Consider the following 15,834-nt stretch of genomic DNA (forward strand, 5'->3'; position numbering starts at 1 on the left):
AAGCAACCACAGGAAAACTGCTCATAAACTGTATATATTCTCTATTTCATTAAATCTAAGAGTCATCAATTATAAGATGCATCCTAATTCAGAGATATCACAATGTAAAAAACGGTATCTCAGGATTGAAAAAACATGGCATATGTATATATCCTTCAAAAATGAGATGTAAGAGGAAGGAAACATGTAAGTATATGTATTTACTCATTTGGGAAAGAAACATTATTCTTACTATTGAACATTTTTAGTTATTTCCAGAAACAGTACAGCAAAAAAACAAAAACAAAAACCCGCACACAACTAAATATCAGACCATTTGAGAACTTTTGCAGTTAAGCTTTTTATTTCATTTTATTTCTTTACAGGAACAATAATCTGAATGTACCTTCCACCAAACTATTTAAACAGAAAATCTGTTATATAAATTATGCTCTACTTTTGTAATATATCCAAATACTGTATTGGTGAAAATAAATAGATAACAAAACCCAATATACTTTATTTCCATTTTTGCTATCAGATCCCACTTATATGATTTTCTTTACAATTCATATAGGTGAAAAACAAATTGAACTATAACAAGCATGCAAAATTATGTAACTGCTAAGGATCACAGATTACATTTGTTAGCTTTTCTTAATAATAAAAATGCAAACAACACAGTGTTAGGTACACACACAGATTTTGCTCTAAGGAATAACTGAACTGCAGGTGCTTACTAGTAGGCTTTTAGAGTAGTATAATATCATACTAAATAACAGTGTATTATGATATTTATATTTTCCAAATCTAACCATAAAGTCTATTAAGAAAAAATACATACATATGGACAAACTTGTTCTCTTGTGTGACAGAAAAGTACAGATGCATTTTAAATTTCTTTACTTTTTTATTAAGAACACTTTTTAGGTTTTTTGGCATTTCATATTCAGTGTCCATTGGCTCCTTCTGAAAGTATCCGTGAGGGCTCAGTAAATTTAGCAGTAAACAAGTAAAAAAGGGCTGGTGTAGGCACTAAAGCCAAAAGCGGTAAGTCTTGCTCTAGTTTATCAACTCTGGAAATGGAGATTATTCCATAGGCATGAAGTAACCAGTGGCTAAAAAGAACAATAAGTCTTTTCTTTCTGACCAGAAGATCATAGCAGTTCTATATAATTTTATGGAAGAAAGAAAAGAGAAATATAGATTATTGGGCTGAATTTGCTATCTAATTAATACATTTTTTTAAAAGTATCATTTGTTTTCACATAAGATTATAACCTCATAATCATAATGCTTGAACTTTATAAAAGGAACCTAAAAGATCACCCAATCTACCCACCACACTTTTCGGTTGAGGACACTGAGGCTCCCACCATGGCATGAGTAGTCATAGTAGCACCAAGGCAAAAGCCCTTGCCTCTAACTCCTAGTCCACATCCTTTCTACACCACCATTTATTTCTAGAAAAACTATACCTTCTGAAAGATATGAAAGATGTGAACTAAAGTAGTACTCCACATTAAGTGCATTCTTCCTGCCCTGATCCAAGGGCAGCCATGAGTCTATGGATGGGAAAAAGGAGGTACATAAAGCCAACTTCCTTAACCTCTACGCATTCCTGGAGTCTACTGCCTAAATAATTAGAAAGGAGCAGAAGTGACATGTGAATGCTCTGATTTCCTTTTAATCTTCAATATAGCTCTATATTATATGCAGTAATTAGAAGGACAAAACTATTATAAAGTAATATGTAAGTTGCTAATCATATTAAAATGCAATATGAAATAGGTTAGTCACCAACTTTCTCTTTTTATGGGTCATCGACTCACCTACTGTTAAACTGACTTTTCCTGATTCAGCACCCTATTTCTGATTCATGTGTGGGGTTGAAGGGTATGAACATTTTACTTAGGACAGCTTTAGTTAGCTTCAAGCTAATTTAGCAGCATATAGCTAATTCTTAACTACCTCAAGTAGTTATGAACAAATAAAATTCTAAATCTCATTTTCTTCAAATATCCAATCATTGCCCCTCTCAAATCTTTCCTTAAAAAACTGCTATAAGTGCCAAAACTAATTTGCTTATTTTTCTATTAATTATGTTGCAAAGCTGATTAAAGATTTTTAATAAGAAATGAGAATAGTCTACAACTAGAAACATCTGAACAATCATCATAAAAAATATTCTGTCTAATTTCTCCACTATTATTCTACCTAAAAGTCACTATACTCTCTAGGTATTTTCTTTTATTTTATTTGCCTCACTTGCTATTTCACCAGTGTAATAGAAAAAGTGACATCAACAGTAAGTAACCACTCCAAAAGAAATGAAAACTCATTTTGTCTGGGCTAAGCTTTTTTATGTTAAGAGTTTTGAGAAAGCACAGTTCTTATCAACTGTGGTGGGCAGCTTAAGACGTTCATATGTACTAGATTAGCAAGCATGGGATGGAAGAGTACTAAGACCCTTCATTCTTTAATTCCTTTAAAATTTAACCTCAAAATAAAGAGCTCTTTTTAATGGACCTTTCAGGTCTTCCAGTGAAATACTCAAAAGTTAGAAGCACAAAAAGGATATCTCAAATAATGAACAGTACCAGGACTAATGTGGCTATAAATGTTATCTCCTAATCACTAAAATATTATAGACAATCAAAGTGAAAAATAAACATCCATAATCAAGAAAAAATTGGATAAAAATATAGGACACAAAATGAATGATGTAATTATTAGTGACTATTAATATTGTCATTGTCAAAGTGTAAAATTCCATATACACTAAAGCAGTTTTACATTTCCCTCAAAATACTGTTAATAAGTTTCAACATTTCAAAAGGTAAATGTTTGCTATATGGATAAATTTATGAAATGATTTTTCTCTACCATGCTGGGTAGTTGAGCCTGACTACTTCACTACCTTGTTTATTTTCCAAGGAAATACAGACTAGTACACAACCTTTCCTAAATTTTACTAATGAACTACAAGTTCTCTGGTTTAGCAATTAGGTAAGAATTATTAAAACAAGTGTGCCATAGCATATCAAATGTACCAGTCTCCTATTCAAGTTTCAAATCTATAAAAAATTCTTTAACAGAGTAAAAATGATTTCCTACCTCTATTTCAGAAGCCGACATGTACACAGCCAGAGTAACCAAAGATAATACTAATATAATGTATGGGAAGGCATAATCTGAAAGGCAAACATTGGTATTATGCTGAAAGGTGATACAAATTTCCTGAATAAACCATCAAAAATTTCTAACAGTATCATCATTATCTGTAGAAGCAAAGCCTTTCTTAACCAGTTCTTTGAGAGAATGAAGCTGTGATACCCAAAGGCATGCTTCAGAAAATGTCTATAAAGGGTCAGCTGGAAATATTTTTGGCTTTGTGTGCCATAAGTGCTCTGTCACAATTACCAAACCCTATAGTTGTAGTGGGAAAATAGTCACAGTAGATACATAAGTGAAGAGGCCTGGCTGTAGTCCAAAAACTTTATGGACATTAAAATTTTAACTCCATGTAATTTTCACCTGTCAATATTACTCTTTTGATTTTTTCCAAATCATTAAAAAATGTAAAAACCATCCTTAGCTCATAACCTAACCTTGCAGACCCCTGACCTAAGATACCCATTTCTGTAAATAATTAACAGCTCTCTAATGATCTAGAATGGTACTAGTTATGTAGCAAACTTGTGAGCAGTGAGAAAATGGTCATTCAAATAATTTTCTGTTTTGTGGTTCAGATGAGGAACTTAGGTTAAGAAAGGCAATATATATGAGTAATCCAGCTTTAACTGATCTTTGGAAAAGTTCATAAATCGATAGACCTCAAAGGAAATGGATAATTTAGTATGAACAAAGTTCTAGAAATTTCTATTTAAACATAGTACAATTATAATACTCATATTAAAAATTTTTCCTGTAAAATACCAACTATGTCTTAAAATGTTTAAATTCACAGCATACTAAAATACATGTACAAATTTAGAAAACTATCTTGAATTACTATTTAAAACAGTTGACTTCAGTTTATGAAACTACTATTCATTCTATGTTGCAGTACAATCCATTTAGAAAAATTTCTCATTTTAATTCAGGATGCAGCAGCCAGAAAATGAACTATCTATACAAGGCCAAATCCAACAATTAAAGAATCAAATGATTTGTTTGGCATGTAGAACTTTTTTTTTTAAACATATAAAGTGATCAGGTGCTTAGTCAGCTCTTCCAAAAAAAAAAAAAAAATCAAAACAACAAAACAAAAGAAAACGTTTAACCTCTAAGTTTCTGAACACTGTTGTTAATGATGTAAATGTACAGCCTGGTCATGAAAAATCATCTATGATAAACAGGAGGGAGAAGAAGTTCCTAAAAACCCAAACTTGTAGTGGGGAGTAAAGTGCTGTCCTAGACTCCATACAGGACTTAGAGTGGTTCTTAAATTCTACTGTGTAAAACAATCTGCAATTTTAGCAAGTAGGTCTGGGGCAGGGACTGGGATCGGCATTTCATCAAGATCCCATGGTGGTTCTGATGCAGACCACACTAAAAACTGTTTTCAATAATACTTCTTGACAGGTAAAAGTATGTCATTGACTTCTTCCTAACAACTCTCAGTGTCTCTCTCTCTAGACTTTTAAGGTCCCAGTATCTTCAACTACCAGAAACCTCCTACTACTCTACTTTGCTCAGACTTACTAAATTACCTACCAATCAAAAATTGCCTAATTTCTTTTCATCATAAAATTATAAGTTGGTATTATGCCCTTGGTATATGCAGACTGCATAAGTATTTATTATTATGAGTGAATAATAACCTCTCAATCCTCCCTATAGAAGCTTGTTAACAAAATGAGTTAACAAAATGATCTCAAAATATTCAGTGTGGGAAGAGGCTTTTTTCCATTAGGTAACTATTATATAGGTGATAATGCTATCTGGTAGTCTCCTTGGGTTAACTTTCCCAAACCTCTTCCTACTGTTTTCATAGCTTTTTCTCTTTCCTCAATTCATAATTAATAAGTTCTATACCATAGTGACACCCACCAACTAATAGATATGGATTTGAGGGCTAACAACTCTCAACTCTTTCCAGCCTAGAAAGTGCTCCCAAAATCCACACTAGCATAAATAACTACCTGTTATTATTTGGATATTCCATGAATACCTAAAACTGAATTCACTTCTTCTCACAAGCCTATTTTCTTCCACTAATATTCAGTTTATCCATCCACCAGTTACTAAATCAGAAAGCTATTTTATCAAATTCTCCTTCCATATCTTCGGCATCTATTATTAATTAGTTACTGGTTTAATTAATTCTACCTTTTAAAGAGTTCTTCATTCCCAGTGTTTCTCTGCTTCAGTCAAAACTTCAGGGATGGATTTCTGCAATCTCTTAACAAAACTCCCAGGTTCTCTTCCCCTGGGAAGATGAACCAATCCATCTTCTAGACTGCTATCTTTTTAATATGCAACTCTCATCAAATCCCTTTACCTAAATTCTGTTACGAGTAGGTCCCCATTCTGTAGAGCAATAATAGCAACCTCAAATGTCCACCAGGTAGGTAAATAACTGAAGTTAGCCAAATCTAAGAAAACAGGGAAGGATAAGAGCTGGTATGAACTACTGATTTTCAAATACTGTGTAGGCAGAGAAACTATACATCTATAAACCAGAATACGAGGGATAACAGGTTTCTGACTAGTCTCCACTTGAATAATGATATCCAGTCTTGCCAGTTCTTCTAGGCCAGAAGGTTTGCCCTCTGTACCTTGACAGGCATCATATAAAAACTGGTATCCATCGTCCTCTCAATCTTCAGTATCATATATTCAATTAAGAACCACCTGTCTCCGCAGCTATTTCTATCTTTCCTCCTTTATCTCTTAGTAGTTTGTGAGTCCTTTAACACCATCACTTTCTCTTATTCTTCATGAGTCACAGTTTAGCCTAAATGGTTGCTTAAATACATGAATGAATGTATTAAAATAAAGAATCTATTAAGAATTTTTGACTATATCTAAAAGGCTTTCATAAAGGAACTTAGGGATCTAATACCTAATTTAATATTAAATGGTAGATATTGTCAAGAGTAATTTTACATATTAAATGCAAAAACTGTTTTTTTATTTTAATTTATACTCAAACTGCTGAAATCCCTTCGTTTCATTTGCTAACATTCCATTTAGGTTATGAGTTTCAAATGCAAGGTAGTCTCTAAATAGAAGTCAGTTTTGATTAACTACTGTTATTTCTTAATAATTTGTATGCCATTCCAAGAAACCCATGATTTTTTTATAACACTGATTATATGTTTTAGCAAAGATATGAATTAAGGTTTACTTTAGAAGATTAAAAGCTCCCAAATTAAATTCAGACGAAAGATTGCTTATTCCATATAATAATAAATATATCTCATTTACTTAACTTCAAACTTACATAAAAGGCCTCCACCAACAGCCTGAAGCACGGTTAAAATTGGGAAGAAGTAAAGTGCTGCATAAATACTTTTAAACCGATCAGACTTCCCTAACCCACATGCAATCTTCTTTACCAGAAGAGGTCGAAGTAGCATCATTAATACCAAACAGAAAGCGTAATAGATAAATACAATGGTATATCTGTAAAATAAAATGAGGAATTTTTAACATGTAAAGTATGTTTTCAAACTTTTTTATCCTTGACAACATTTTAGATAAAAAAGGAAGTATATTAAAAATCTACCCATTGAATATTCAGATTGGTAAAAGATTGACCAGACTCCAATTTACTCTAGAGTATACACTAGTCCCTGTCTAGAAGGCAGTATGAAAATATGTATCAAAAATCCTAAAAGTGCTATACCTTTGATCCAGCAATTTTACTTGTAGAAATTTATCAAAGAGAAACAACCAGGGTTACACACAAAAAAAGTTTATGTACAAGGATTTTTATTGTATTACTTATAAAAAAAGATGAGAAAAAATATTCAACAATAGAAAATTGTTAAATTTTATAGTACATTCATGTTGGAATACTACACAGTCATTAAAAATCTAGTTATTAAAAAATGTTAATGATAAAAATAACTGTGCCTAATTTACTATGTGACAAAAGAAAGTTACAAAATAGCATATGCACAGCATAACCTTAATATTGTTTGAAAAAATATATACATACATGAAGAAGTGAACTTTAAAAGACAAAATTTTTAGCAGTAGTTATCTCAAGCAAAGGGATTATAGACCATTTTATTTTGCATGCACTCTTCCTATGTTTTTCAAATGTCTTAAAATGTAATTGTTATGACCAGAAAAAAAGTTTTAGAAAGACTCTCTCACCAGATTATAGTTTCTAGTTCTTTATTTTAAATAATGGATTTCTATGCACATAGTTCTGGCTTTTTTTTTCCTTCAGGATTTTCAGATCATTTTGACTATCTTACTATTCAAGCCTTCTCCTTTTATAGGGGAGAACATGGGAGCGCAGGAGTCATTTCAGATCACCAACCATGTGCTTGTTCCCCACACAGCATAACGATACTGTATTCCTTTGTTCTTTTGATGCTTTTAGGATTAGTTCTGTACTATAACACATTGTTATATGCTTAATCTCTTGCATGAATTTTTATGCCTGTTATGCCTCCCCCTACCAACACGAAAACTAAACAAAATATATCCATTCTCACAACTTGTAGCTCCTTAAAAACTCCAAAAGGATTATTATCTTAACCAGAAGACAATCATGTATTATCTCTCCTAATGAACTAGAAAACTAGACTCTATCAACAGATACCTGTTTCCTACCCCTGCCCTCCACCAGAAGACGTCATTTATTACACTCCCTCCATTTCACTCCATGCCCTTTACTTATGGAGATAGGATAAATCTGACAAGCTAGAGGTGAACTTTCCTTCAATAGTAGTAACTTCTCACTTTCAATAGCTCATTCTTAAAGCTTTAGTAATTTATTTTTTGCAGTAAATTACTAAGGATCGAAGCCGACATGTTTTTCCATGCCTCATCTAATCAATTACTCCTCAAAATTAAAATTATCTGTAAATACCATGATACTTTTCAATTTGTAAGGAATTAAGATATACATACCAATGGGGAAAATAGCCTCCATTAGTCAATGTAATAAATGGTTCAAAGGTCTGGTAATTTTTGTGCCATTCCTTTTCTTTGAATTTCCAAAGAAAAAAATACAATGACTTCTGGTAGCCCTACAGCCTTCTGAAATATTTATGCCCAATCTGGCCATATTTTTAAGTTTACAATGATTAGGTAAAATAAATAATATGTATAAACACAATTCTATAAGTACTATAAAATGCCTTCATAATTTTTAAAGTCACTGTTTTGTATAATTAATAAAACAAGGCAGGCTGTTCCACAATGACGATAGGTAAAGCTGCTTAAGGAAAAAAATAATAATCTACTTAATTAAGAGATGAATAGGAAAAAAAAGTTCTAATCAATGAAGTTGTGTAATGATTCCAATTGACTAAAAGTGCTGTGATGGGAGTATGAGGCTACACCTTACTCAGTAAGAAAAAGAGCTGCAATTAATTAAAATAAAACTGGCTGTCATGGGTGCAGAATGAGGAGCACCTATTTGCATTTCTATTTTAATATTACATTTTTTGATGTTCCTACTATAGGTTTTTCAGATACTATAATAAACACTGCAAATCTGACTATATGTAAATTATGTTGATTTATTTTAAATAAGACATCTTGAAATATGATCTCTGATTCACTTCTTAAGCCCTCTAAATAAGATCAAGTTAAGTTTTGCTCGTTCCCAAGATAGCATCTGACCAGAGAATAACTGTTTTTAGAGCTGAGAGTTCTATCATGTGTGCATATATATAAAATAATCATTTAAATGGACTTAAGGTAGGAGGGGGGGGGAGACTTTTCTATCTCTATATCTGAATTTTGTTTTTGAAAATTACCTTTTAACAAATGTGTATGATTTTGACATTTTACTATTAAGAACCTGCTAAAAAAGGACTTATTTTGAGCATAATGTGTAACAGAAACTCTGGTATTTATGAGAATATAAATACCAGACCTTTTTATTTTATCTTTACCAAGAAGAACACATGAAAGGCAAACACTAACAATTTACGGAAATTCTGAAATGAAGTAGCTTGGGATAATTTTATACACAACTTTGTGAATTTGATATTTTTAAAACAAAACATTCTGGTGGAATCCACAAATATTTATTTGGAAAAAGCAAAATAGAAAGGGCATTAATCCAAATACTTTAATAACCAATGCCAGCTAGCATAAAGTACCTCTCATACTATAAAGTGCCTCTCATATATAAGGCATTGCACATGATATCTGATATGTGGTGACTCATTTAATCCTCATAATCACCCTATGAGATATTACTATTCCCATTTGGGAAAACTGAGGTTAGCAATTAGCAGACCCAAAATTCAAAACCAAACCCATTTTTGCTCCAAAGCCCAGTCTCTCTTGTATGTCTGATATTGTCTTCATTGCATATGAAAAATATTTTCCTTATAACTTCGTTTTTTAATAACTCAAAGAAACATCTGTGACTTATTTTAGAAATGTTTATATGTATTTCAACATCAAAACAAAAATATTTTCATTTCTATTATAGTAGGATTATTACTATTTCCCTCCATTAGACTATGCATACCTTAACAGAAGAAAACCATTTCTGTCTTATCTCTCCCAGTGCCTAGAAGCCATTCTACAATGCTCCATCTGTTGAAATGGATGAAATCTACAATTGTCATCAGAATTTTTAAAAAATGATCTTAAGTCTAAATACTTACAGTGGGTAGACAGCTTCATGAGTACAGTGCACTGTGGTAATGTAATCTGGACTTGGGTTGTAAAGCATTGTGTACCAATCAGAAAGCATTAATACTCGACATGAACGGATATAAAGAACACCAACTGGATCACTCACAAGTAAGGTGATAATAGCTGCCATACTACATTCAAATAATGCCGTGATATGTTGGAAAAGTGCACTGGAACTAGAGAAACAAAGAAAGACGCACAATCACCAGAGAAATTTCAATATTTGAATAGCTTTTAATAAAACTTGTATTTGTTTAAAGATCTGGGTTCTAATAAAATTTTAAACTGGAAAATTCTGAAACTAAAACATCTTTGAAATAGATTATAAAAGCCAAACATAGTGAAAACTATTTGAGAAGAGTTTAAACTTGTTTACTGAAAAGGAATGGATACTCATCCCAGATAACACTGTGCCAATATTAACCAAATGTATAAGAAGAGCAGAAATTAAATCTAACCTATAGTATCTTGAACAGTTATTGTTAAATTATTAAATATTTCTTAGTTATCTCTACCTTAAGTTATCTTAAAATATAAAAGTACATGTAAGACTATATTTAACATATTAGTTATAAGGTAAAATAATATAATAAACATTAGGATCTCACCACCTACCCAATAACTAGAACATTATCAATAACTTATATCTAACTCTGTGTTCCTCTCATCCAATACCCTTGCCTCTCCCCTAGTGGTAACCATTATAGTAAACTATTTTTATCAGTTCATTCCTTTTTCTAGTTTTTAGCCCCAATTTTATCTATGCTTCAAAATTACTGTTTGGTTTTTCTTACTATTGAACTCTATAAAATGATATCACACTAATGTAAGTTTTCTGGGATTATTTTGTTCCATTCAAAATTACATTTCCAAGATTTATCCATGCTGTTGCTTATAGATGAGATTCAATCATTTTCCCTACTGTATAGTATTTTACTGTGTGCTCATACATAATTTGATTTGCTGATCTGTTCTTCTTTAATTTTTTACAAAATGTCTTCCTCTCAGTTTGTGGGTTGAATTTTCACTTTCTTTGTGCAGTCTTTTTTATGAACAGATGTTCTAAGTTTATTGTAGTTGACTTTATCAATTTTTAAATTTCTGGTTAGCAGTTTTAAAGTTTTGTTTAAGAAATCCTTCCCTACCCCAATATTGAAAAAATATTATCCTATATTTTCTTCTAAAAAATTAAGGTTTTACTTTTCACATTTAAATCTTTAACTCATCTAGAATAGATATCTCTGTATAAGGTAGACAGGATTTAACTTTAAATTTTTCCATATGGATACTCAATTGTCCCAGCAGCGTTTTACTGAATAGTCACTCCTTTCCACATACTCACTTACCATGCTACTTATGCCATATAAAGTTTCAAATATAGCAACTGGATCAAATTTTGGGCGATTGTGTTCCTGCAGTCCATTTATCTATCCCTGAGCCAACAGAATAATATGATAATCTAATAATCTACATTCTTCTTCTTCAGAAGTCTTGGTTATTTTGGACCTTTGCACTTTCACATAAACGTCAGAATCAGATTGTCAAGTTCCACAGTATCAACCCAGGTTGAATTTGACTTATATTGAAACTAAAGATCAGGTTGACACAAAATCTAACACTATCAATAGTGGATTTTCCTAACCATGAACGTGGATATCTCTTACTTGTATACTTTAATGTCCATTTAATCTTGGCTAAAGAGCTTTCCAATATATCTTATCTCTAATCTACCCTCCACAGAATCTTCCTAAAATATACATCCAATGATGCTACTTCCCTACACAAAAACCTTCACCAATGAATCATTCCATTAGCAAACACTGAGTGAGCATCTATCACGTGCCAGCTGCTGTGTTAGTCACTGGAGATTCCATGCAGGAAAAAAAAAGAGATGGCTACTGCCCTCATGGAGTTTACAGTCAGGGTGGGAGGAATGTTAAATGAGGAAACAAACATAACCATCAATTGTGTTGAGTCCTGAAAGACAAAACAAAACAAAAATAATAACAAAACAAAGAAAGTGCTATTAAAACAATAATAAGGGAGACAGATCTACTTTAGATTGGATCAGGGAAGGCCACTCTGAGCCGGTGACATTTAAACTGAAATACAAAGGAAAAGAAAGCAGCTAGGCAAAAAGTTGGAGCCAGAGGGAGAAGAGAGTATTTTAGGCAGAGGTAAGAGTTTAGGGAAGAACCTAAAGCAGGAAAGATCCTGGAACTTAAAGAAATTCAAAGAAGGCTGGCATGGTTATAATGTATTAAGGTAGATTTTGGCTCCCCATTCCCAGTGGAATAAAGTTCATTTCCTAATCACATTCTGACTTCAACCTAACTTTTTCACTTCTCTTCCATATGCAACCCAGGTTTTGGTCACCCAGACTACTTCCATTCCCGCCCCATCATATCATACCTCTCTGCTGTTGTTTAATCTGTTTCCTCTGCCTAACATGTCCTTTTTTTGAAGTCTTTCCAGATCCCACTAGGCACAATTTATATCTGCTACATTATACTAAATTACAAGTATTAAATTAAATTAATTTTTCTAGAATAAACAACAGTGTATAATTATAACTTTTTTGTATAAAACAGCAATTATAATTGAGAAATAAGAGAATATTTCTTCAAGATTATTTCAAGTAAAAGACAAAGGTAGTTCCCTTAATTTTCATTATGGAGGAATACCCTGCCATTAAGTTTTCTTGTCAGAGTGGAAAGGAATCAGAATGTGTAAAGGAAAAATAGGCTTACCATGTTAAAAACAACCGAAGAAATAGAATTAATTGATAAGGTGTTTTGAATGATAATTATTCTAATATCGGGCTGTACCGATATATTCATAGAAAGTTCTAACCTCTTTTTTCCCGAGTACCATTCAATGAAGAACCAATGTAAAACAAGAGGAAGCATAGCCATAAATCCAAGATATAGCCAATCATAAAGTTCTGGAGACTCTGTGCAAGGCTGACAATATTTCTGTGCATTTGTTCTCTGTCCTCTTGGGCACACCTAGAATATATGAAAAAAATATTTTATATACACATATTATAAAACATTAACATCCCCCAAAAATCATTCATAAGGCATCTCCTTTAAATTTAAACATCTAAGTTTACATGTGCAGCTTTCAGAAATAAAGAAGCATAAGTACAAAGAAAAAAATAAATCTACATTTTTTAAATTATATCTGTATAATGCTATTAAAAGACTCCTGTTACTAAGTTACTAAAATAGCTAACATTCAATGAAAACCCTACTTATTAACATTATAATTAGAGAAATATTCTGGAGTTATAATGTTAGCTTTCTGTCCAAGCCATTGTACTAAATCATTAACAAAAAATAATTAGAAATTATTTTAAAATTATAAAATATTTTCTAAAAAAATACTTAGTAATTGTGACTATCAAGAAATATATAATGTATTATAGACAATCAATATAATACAAGCATTTTATTAATACCTCCATATTTATTTATAAAATAATGAGTATATTTAAGAAAAAAGATACTCCACATGTGAAAATATTTCAAAAGCAAATATATTTTGAAAATGAAAAAACATACAAAAGACTTACCCCACATTCTCCATATATTTCAGTTGAACCATTTTTAAATAATAGGGTCTTCCCACAATAAAGTCCGAGGCATGCTGGTTGAATATCGACAGCTTTTTAAAAACAAACGCCAGTATAGTAACATCTTTTGTGATTATAAAAAAATAATACAACAGCTGAAGCACTTAGCGGAAATATCTAACACAGTTTCAATTAAAAGAGCAATATGTATTAGGCCAAAGGCCTAATTTATTTTATTTTAAAATTTAACTTTGAAATTTATTTTAAAATCTAAACTTCTCCTTTTATATTATGACACCACAGAAAGTCACACTGGAACCTTGCTGTTAATACTGTTTCCTCTATTTAAAGACCTTCACTAGCAAAGCGGGATCCCCAGAACTCAAACTCTAACCTGGTATGTCTTCAGTGGTTCTCATCAGTCACTTCCCTTGATTAGAGGTTCTGACTTTTGAATTTCATTCATTATAAAGTACAAAAATACATATATTCTTTACATTAGAGGGTCATCATCTTCTTATTTTGCCTAGTCAGGACATCAAGCACACCTGCATGCACATACACACACAATCTATCATCACCTTAGTCTATAACCGAACATATTTTAACACCAAAAAAGTAGTAAGGACATATTTTTAGACTAAAGGACAGTCATTTAAAGTATATAAATTCACCTTTATGAAAAGCTTACTACATTGTTCTAACTTATCATTTTCGTCCAGGACCAGTGAGATTTCATCAAGTGGTTCCCTCTGACCAGCATTTGGGAACCATTGCCTTAGAATCAACCTCCTGATCTCAAGGCTTGGGGGAAATGAAAAAGCAGCTATTCTTTACCAAAAAAAAAGAGAGAAAGAAAGAAACAAATAAAAATGAAACAACCAATGAAACAAATGAAAAAAGAAACAACCAAATGAAAAAAGCAGGGACCTATACACTGTCTTTGACCTCACCAACAGAAAGAAGTTAAAGAAGCAGTTTTCATCAGTGACATCTAATTGCCTTCATTCATTGATTCATTCATTCAATAAATACATGAGTTCCAGATTTCCACTGGATAGGGTCCACTGAAGAACCACAGAGGACATGTCAGAGTTCTTGCCCTCAAAGAACCTACAGTCTAGTGTTGAATAAATCCAAAATAACTGCGGTCAAAGTGTTATTATTTTGGAAAATAATTATGCATTTTATGACCATTCTTGAACAATCATTTCCCATATTCTTCATGAATTCACATTTCAGAGAATGCCTGGTCCACAATACCCTTTCTCCTTTCAAATTCAAGTACAGATTTGATTTCTTTCTCTTGCTGCTAAGAAAAATTAGAAATGTCATTGACTAACCAATATTTAGATTAATATTTCCACTTTTATCAAATTTCTGATTTTTTAAAATCCATCATGGCTTCTTTACCTTATTAGGCACTTTTTCTTTTTAACCAATTGTAATCACAATGCCCTAAAGTAATACATAAGTATTAATCGTATTTCTAATTTTTTCAGGAAAGAGGTTAAAGAACTGGAAGTTTTTTTCCATCTGGATTTTGCATCTAGGAGACGCATGATAAATACATTTGAATTTAAATAATCTAAAGTTTCTCAAAATCCAAGGCCTGAAAACCTATATGATAAACTGAAAACACCAGCTCACTATCGACCAAACGCAACCTCCGATGTCCATTCAATTTCCCCTTTCATTTCCTTTAGTAAATGATGGTTAAAATTTTAAGCCTTTTTTTTGGCAACGGTCATTCCCCCGGGTGAAGTGCTCTGTAAACTACTGTTGATGCTGAAGCAGGCAACAATAGCTTTGCAGCGATTAGCATCGGTTTCTTTACTGTTTTTCTGAAATGACTAACAGTTTTAATTTTGAAGTCCACTCTCATGAATGTCTTTCATCCACATGAAAGGGACTGAAGTGACATTTCGAGGTCTGACCTTTGCCCAAGCACACAGTTGGCCTCCCCTCCGCAGCCTGTCAGGAGCCGAGACCACCCCAAACCCTGGAAGAATCCGGGGCCCGGCCCGAAGGGGGTGGGGAGCGAGGGGCAAGGATGCGCCGCCACCCGGAGGCCGCTCCACCCCGGGCCGAGCCCAAAGCTCGGTAGGAAAGAGGCAGGGACTAAGACAAACGCTTGCCGCGACCTCGGCAACCACTCACCCATTGGCTGCTCCAAGGTGTCTCAAGCGCTGGGAAACTCCGGGATCTGCCGACCCCGCCGCAGCGCCCGGACATCCGGGACTCAGAGGCCTCGGCGGCTCCGCCTCCCGGTAACCGCGGCGACGGCCCTGAAGTCCCGCCCCCACTTCGAGCGTCCGTGGTCTAGGTTCCGAGGCCTCGCAGCTGGAGGTGTCATAAGTCCTGCCCTGCTGGCGCGGGGTCGAGGACGCGAAGCTTGCGTTCCGGAGCAGGGGTCGATCCCCAGACTCAAG

General features: G+C 33.2%; 1 protein-coding gene across 6 annotated transcripts; it reads right to left on the reverse strand.

Annotated features, from left to right (window-relative positions):
• Positions 1-324: 324 nt before the first annotated feature.
• On the reverse strand, positions 325-15,799 carry JKAMP (JNK1/MAPK8 associated membrane protein). Of its 6 annotated transcripts, XM_004452473.5 has the most exons (8): positions 15,563-15,646; positions 13,797-13,950; positions 13,403-13,494; positions 12,679-12,833; positions 9,795-10,001; positions 6,431-6,612; positions 3,097-3,173; positions 325-1,147 (listed from the first exon to the last, which is right to left on the reverse strand). In XM_004452473.5, exons 2-8 carry the CDS (start codon positions 13,819-13,821, stop codon positions 929-931), a joined length of 957 nt encoding a protein of 318 aa, XP_004452530.1. In that variant the 5' UTR covers positions 13,822-13,950; positions 15,563-15,646; the 3' UTR covers positions 325-928. The 6 variants fall into 6 exon arrangements, with proteins under 6 accessions (XP_004452530.1, XP_058149332.1, XP_004452533.1 ...); XM_058293349.2 differs by lacking the exon at positions 13,797-13,950 and having other exon boundaries at positions 9,932-10,001; positions 15,563-15,799; XM_004452476.4 differs by lacking the exon at positions 13,797-13,950 and having other exon boundaries at positions 13,403-13,476; positions 15,563-15,710.
• Between the last annotated feature and the right edge of the window lie 35 nt (positions 15,800-15,834).

Source organism: Dasypus novemcinctus, chromosome 3, assembly GCF_030445035.2.
Source record: "Dasypus novemcinctus isolate mDasNov1 chromosome 3, mDasNov1.1.hap2, whole genome shotgun sequence".
NCBI lineage: Eukaryota > Metazoa > Chordata > Mammalia > Cingulata > Dasypodidae > Dasypus > Dasypus novemcinctus.

What these genes read in the sequence shown, in the direction of transcription:
- JKAMP (XM_004452473.5), bottom strand. Translation starts at nt 13,821, where the DNA reads ATGAGAACCACTGAAGACATACCAG. An exon ending in AACCACTGAAGACATACCAG is followed by an intron (nt 13,495 to 13,796) that starts GTTAGAGTTTGA and finishes GTTTTTAAAAAG; the next exon opens with CTGTCGATATTCAACCAGCA. An exon ending in TGTCGGCTTCTGAAATAGAG is followed by an intron (nt 1,148 to 3,096) that starts GTAGGAAATCAT and finishes AAAATTATATAG; the next exon opens with AACTGCTATGATCTTCTGGT.